Source organism: Salmo salar, chromosome 08 (genome assembly GCF_965601325.2).
Source record: "Salmo salar chromosome 08, fSalSal1, whole genome shotgun sequence".
Lineage (NCBI taxonomy): Eukaryota > Metazoa > Chordata > Actinopteri > Salmoniformes > Salmonidae > Salmo > Salmo salar.
This window is the reverse complement of record NC_138298.1, coordinates 38,824,001-38,830,000: the sequence shown is the minus strand read 5'-3', so window position 1 is coordinate 38,830,000 and position 6,000 is coordinate 38,824,001. Positions and strand designations below refer to the sequence as shown.

At 44.9% G+C, this 6,000-nt stretch overlaps 1 protein-coding gene across 1 annotated transcript in view; it reads left to right on the top strand.

Annotated features, from left to right (window-relative positions):
• kitb (KIT proto-oncogene, receptor tyrosine kinase b) overlaps positions 1-6,000 on the top strand; it is a 50,890-nt gene that overhangs the window by 10,360 nt on the left and 34,530 nt on the right. Inside the window, exons 5-6 of the mRNA XM_082978656.1 lie at positions 246-414; positions 1,115-1,304. Coding sequence (XP_082834782.1) covers positions 246-414; positions 1,115-1,304 — 359 coding nt within the window. The remainder of the gene's footprint in view (positions 1-245; positions 415-1,114; positions 1,305-6,000) is intronic.

Genomic DNA, 6,000 nt, shown 5'->3' with positions numbered 1-6,000 from the left:
CTCTCTCCCTTTCTCTCTCCCTTTCTCTCTCCCTTTCTCTCTCTCCCTTTCTCTCTGTCTCTGTGTCTCTCTCCCTTTCTCTCTCTATCTCCCCCGTCTTTATCAAAGGTAATAGATGTTATATAGTGCCACAACGTAGTAGTATTCACAGTGTTCTATTGCTTCTACCAGTACACTAACCATGACCCCCCTGAGAGTCCAGTATAGTGAACCCCTGAACTCTAACCCCTGACCCCTGTCTGCAGCGTGCCTTCCAGGCCCACACCTCCCACATCCTGGCTGGTTCCCGTGGTTACCAACGCTCCGCCTCCCTCTGGATCACCTCTGTCAACCAATCAGATGCCGGGACATACCGATGCCACGCCCACAACGAGAGGGGTGCCACCGCCGATACCCTGCACCTGGATGTCCGTGGTGAGTGTGTGTGTGTGTGTGTGTGTGTGTGTGTGTGTGTGTGTGAGTCTCGCAAAGACAGAACCTCAATGATGGAATCTGTTAACCTCTATAACACTGTAACTGATAATAGTCTAACCCTGTCAGAGAGAGGGAGAGTCTAACCCTGTCAGAGAGAGGGAGAGTCTAACCCTGTCAGAGAGAGGGAGAGTCTAACCCTGTCAGAGAGAGGGAGAGTCTAACCCTGTCTAACCCTGTCAGAGAGAGTCTAACCCTGTCAGAGAGAGGGAGAGTCTAACCCTGTCAGAGAGAGGGAGAGTCTAACCCTGTCAGAGAGAGGGAGAGTCTAACCCTGTCAGAGAGAGGGAGAGTCTAACCCTGTCAGAGAGAGGGAGAGTCTAACCCTGTCAGAGAGAGGGGAGAGTCTAACCCTGTCAGAGAGAGGGAGAGTCTAACCCTGTCTAACCCTGTCAGAGAGAGTCTAACCCTGTCAGAGAGAGGGAGAGTCTAACCCTGTCAGAGAGAGGGGAGAGTCTAACCCTGTCAGAGAGAGGGAGAGTCTAACCCTGTCAGAGAGAGGGAGAGTCTAACCCTGTCAGAGAAGGGGAGAGTCTAACCCTGTCAGAGAGAGGGAGAGTCTAACCCTGTCAGAGAGAGGGAGAGTCTAACCCGGTCAGAGAGAGGGAGAGTCTAACCATGTGTGTGTGTGTTCCCCCTCCAGAGCGAGGCTTCATCAGTATGCTGGGTGACTCCCGGCCTAGCCAGTCTGCTGTCAGAGAAGGGGAGAGCCTAAGCCTCAGGGTAGAGTTGGAGTCCTACCCCAGACCTGGCACTCTGTCCTGGGCTTTCAACGGCAAGACCCTCCACAACACCACGGAGCACGTCATCACTGTCCAACGACGCAGATACAGGTACTCTCCGCAGACAGATACAGGTACTCTCCGCAGACAGATACAGGTACTCTCCGCAGACAGATACAGGTACTCTCCGCAGACAGATACAGGTACTCTCCGCAGACAGATACAGGTACTCTCCGCAGACAGATACAGGTACTCTCCGCAGACAGATACAGGTACTCTCCGCAGACAGATACAGGTACTCTCCGCAGACAGATACAGGTACTCTCCTCAGACAGATACAGGTACTCTCCGCAGACAGATACAGGTACTCTCCGCAGACAGATACAGGTACTCTCCGCAGACAGATACAGGTACTCTCCGCAGACAGATACAGGTACTCTCCGCAGACAGATACAGGTACTCTCCGCAGACAGATACAGGTACTCTCCGCAGACAGATACAGGTACTCTCCGCAGACAGATACAGGTACTCTCCGCAGACAGATACAGGAACTCTCCCGGAGATACAGGAACTCTCCGCAGACAGATACAGGTACTCTCCGCAGACAGATACAGGTACTCTCCGCAGACAGATACAGGTACTCTCCGCAGACAGATACAGGTACTCTCCGCAGACAGATACAGGTACTCTCCGCAGACAGATACAGGTACTCTCCTCAGACAGATACAGGTACTCTCCTCAGACAGATACAGGTACTCTCCGCAGACAGATACAGGTACTCTCCGCAGACAGATACAGGTACTCTCCGCAGACAGATACAGGAACTCTCCGCAGACAGATACAGGTTCCAGTCACATGGAACACCACTGTGACGGTTCAGAGAGAATGTCTGCCCCAGTGTAATATTTCATTCAATCATTTTATTTTAATGACTAAAGTGCAGACATATACAAAATGATATAAAAAAATAGAATAATTTCACTTCAAAAATATGATTAACAACTTTTTTGTGATACTAAAAGAATAATACGTTAATTAGATTAAATACACTATTTCAGCATTACATAAAACATTCAAATACATCAAATGTACAACAAATAGGAAGATAAATATCTCTTAAAGAGCCACTCCACTTTTCAACCTCATGTTCATTATCTCATTATCTCCAGCCAACCTCATGTTCATTATCTCCAGCCAACCTCATGTTCATTATCTCATTATCTCCAGCCAAGCTCATGTTCATTATCTCCAGCCAACTTCATGTTCATTATCCATTATCTCCAGCCAACCTCATGTTCATTATCTCCAGCCAACTTCATGTTCATTATCTCATTATCTCCAGCCAAGCTCATGTTTATTATCTCCAGCCAACCTCATGTTCATTATCTCCAGCCAACCTCATGTTCATTATCTCCAGCCAACTTCATTCTCATTATCTCCAGCCAACTTCATGTTCATTATCTCCAGCCAACCTCATGTTCATTATCTCATTATCTCCAGCCAACCTCATGTTCATTATCTCCAGCCAACTTCATGTTCATTATCTCATTATCTCCAGCCAAGCTCATGTTTATTATCTCCAGCCAACTTCATGTTCATTATCTCCAGCCAACCTCATGTTCATTATCTCATTATCTCCAGCCAACCTCATGTTCATTATCTCCAGCCAACTTCATGTTCATTATCTCATTATCTCCAGCCAAGCTCATGTTTATTATCTCCAGCCAACCTCATGTTCATTATCTCCAGCCAACCTCATGTTCATTATCTCCAGCCAACTTCATTCTCATTATCTCCAGCCAACTTCATGTTCATTATCTCCAGCCAACCTCATGTTTATTATCTCCAGCCAACTTCATGTTCATTATCTCCAGCCAACTTCATGTTCATTATCTCCAGCCAACTTCATGTTCATTATCTCCAGCCAACTTCATGTTCATTATCTCCAGCCAACTTCATGTTCATTATCTCCAGCCAACTTCATGTTCATTATCTCCAGCCAACTTCATGTTCATTATCTCCAGCCAACTTCATGTTCATTATCTCCAGCCAACCTCATAGTTTCACCTCGGAATTTGACGTATTATGGATTAATGTTGATTCTTTACGCATTAATTCCGCGTAGTTACAAGGTTAATTCTGCATGGTTAATTCATTACAGGGTTAATTCCACGTGGTCACAGGGTTAATTCTGTTTGGTTACAGGGTTAATTCTGCATGGTTAATTCATTACAGGGTTAATTCCACGTGGTCACAGGGTTAATTCTGTTTGGTTACATGGTTAATTCTGTTTGGTTACAGGGTTAATTCTGGATGGTTACAGGGTTAATTCTGCATGGTTACAGGGTTAATTCTGGATGGTTACAGGGTTAATTCTGCATGGTTACAGGGTTAATTCTGCATGGTTACAGGGTTAATTCTGGATGGTTACAGGGTTAATTCTGGATGGTTACAGGGTTAATTCTGGGCAGGTTAATCGTGGTTACAGGGTTAATTCTGCATGGTTACAGGGTTAATTCTACATGGTTACAGGGTTAATTCTGGATGGTTACAGGGTTAATTCCGCGTGGTTACAGGGTTAATTCCGCGTGGTTACAGGGTTAATTCCGCGTGGTTACAGGGTTAATTCCGCGTGGTTACAGGGTTAATTCCGCGTGGTTACAGGGTTAATTCCACGTGGTTACAGGGTTAATTGTGTTTGGTTACAGGGTTAATTCCGTTTGGTTACAGGGTTAATTCCACGTGGTTACAGGGTTAATTGTGTTTGGTTACAGGGTTAATTCCGTTTGGTTACAGGGTTAATTCCACGTGGTTACAGGGTTAATTCCGTTTGGTTACAGGGTTAATTCCGCGTGGTTACAGGGTTAATTCCGCGTGGTTACAGGGTTAATTCCGTTTGGTTACAGGGTTAATTCCACGTGGTTACAGGGTTAATTGTGTTTGGTTACAGGGTTAATTCCGCGTGGTTACAGGGTTAATTCCGCGTGGTTACAGGGTTAATTCCGCGTGGTTACAGGGTTAATTCCGCGTGGTTACAGGGTTAATTCCACGTGGTTACAGGGTTAATTCCACGTGGTTACAGGGTTAATTCCGTTTGGTTACAGGGCTAAAACAAAAGGGTTAGTTTAGGTATTAATTCTGAGTGGTTAAGGTTAGGGCTATGGTTTGAGGGAAGGCTTAAAACAAAATAAGTTTCCATCAAGTATCACTAAGTATTCTCCCGGCTTGTTAGAGCATTGTGGACTGCCGTGGTGCAGGGGTCTAAGCAGCATGCTTGGTCTGACCACGCTTCGTCTCCGAGCATCATGAGTTTGTGCCAGTGCTCGGGAAATGGTTTCTTATGGTAAGTGGAGAGGTAGGAATATATCGACGTCCCAAGGACCTTTCCAAACGTCTGACATCTAATGCTATTTCTATTGACCAGTCTGTTTCAGCACAATACCAGTGTCTACATACCGTATGTGAAAACGGCGGATTTCTATATTTAATAGAAAAAAAGATAAAAAGTTCTACCCGACGACATCATCAAAAGTTAAAAACAGAGATGTTCAAAACACGTAGAGATTCACAGTGACCCGGGGAGTAAGGAATGTCCTCCCTCTGGCTAGAAACACATTTATCTTACTGTTTAATCCTACCCTGTGATGTCACAGAGAAGCATTTTTTGTTAGGACCTTTCTTCTTCTGCTTTTAACCACAGATCCTAGAAACACACTGTTTTCACATGTAGACACTGCACTATATATACACAGCAGTATGGACACCCCTTCATACACTATATATACACACAGCAGCAGTATGGACACCCCTTCATACACTATATATACACACAGCAGCAGTATAGACACCCCTTCATACACTATATATACAGCAGTATGGACACCCCTTCATACACTATATATACACACAGCAGCAGTATAGACACCCCTTCATACACTATATATACAGCAGCAGTATAGACACCCCTTCATACACTATATATATACAGCAGTATGTGGACACCCCTTAATACACTATATATATACAGCGAGTATGTGGACACCCCTTCATACACTATATATATACAGCAGTATGTGGACACCCCTTCATACACTATATATACAGCAGTATGTGGACACCCCTTCATACACTATATATACAGCAGTATGGACACCAGAATGGTGCTGTAGATGAGGAACATGTAGACACTGGAGTGGTGCTGGAGATGATGAATATGAGGTTGAAAAGTGGCGGATTTGCCCTTTAAGTCGCTATGCTGTGACTCCAGCCAAAGTCTCTAACCGACAGCTGGGTAAATATTTGATCATTTCTTTAAGTCATACCAGTAGCTCAACCGATACGAGTCATTAACAGACCTTTAACATTTCTGAGGAGACTACAGTCACAGCGATTACAGCCCCTACGCCCCACGTTTTCATTTCTGAATGATCACGTCTGGTTTCTCTTGGAAGGGTGAAATGAGTGGGGCTGAACGACTAGGTGTTTGAGGGCATCGTCTTCCGACTGGTGGCGTCATTCTAACGCGACAATGTGTTGCCAGTTGCAGACGGCCGTCGTAAGACAATGGCAAGAGGGCTGAGGCATGGCAAGAGGGCTGAGGCATGGCAAGAGGGCTGAGGCATAGCAAGCAACTGAAGCAAATAGTTTCCCCCTCCATAAATACATCGTTGCTAATCCTTTCACAAGAACAAGATACATTTCTGTGTTTTACATAACCTTATCCTACATTTATTTACGTTATTATAAACAAATCACAACATGTTAACTGACATGGTCTTCATCAGATGAGCACATTCATATATTTAAC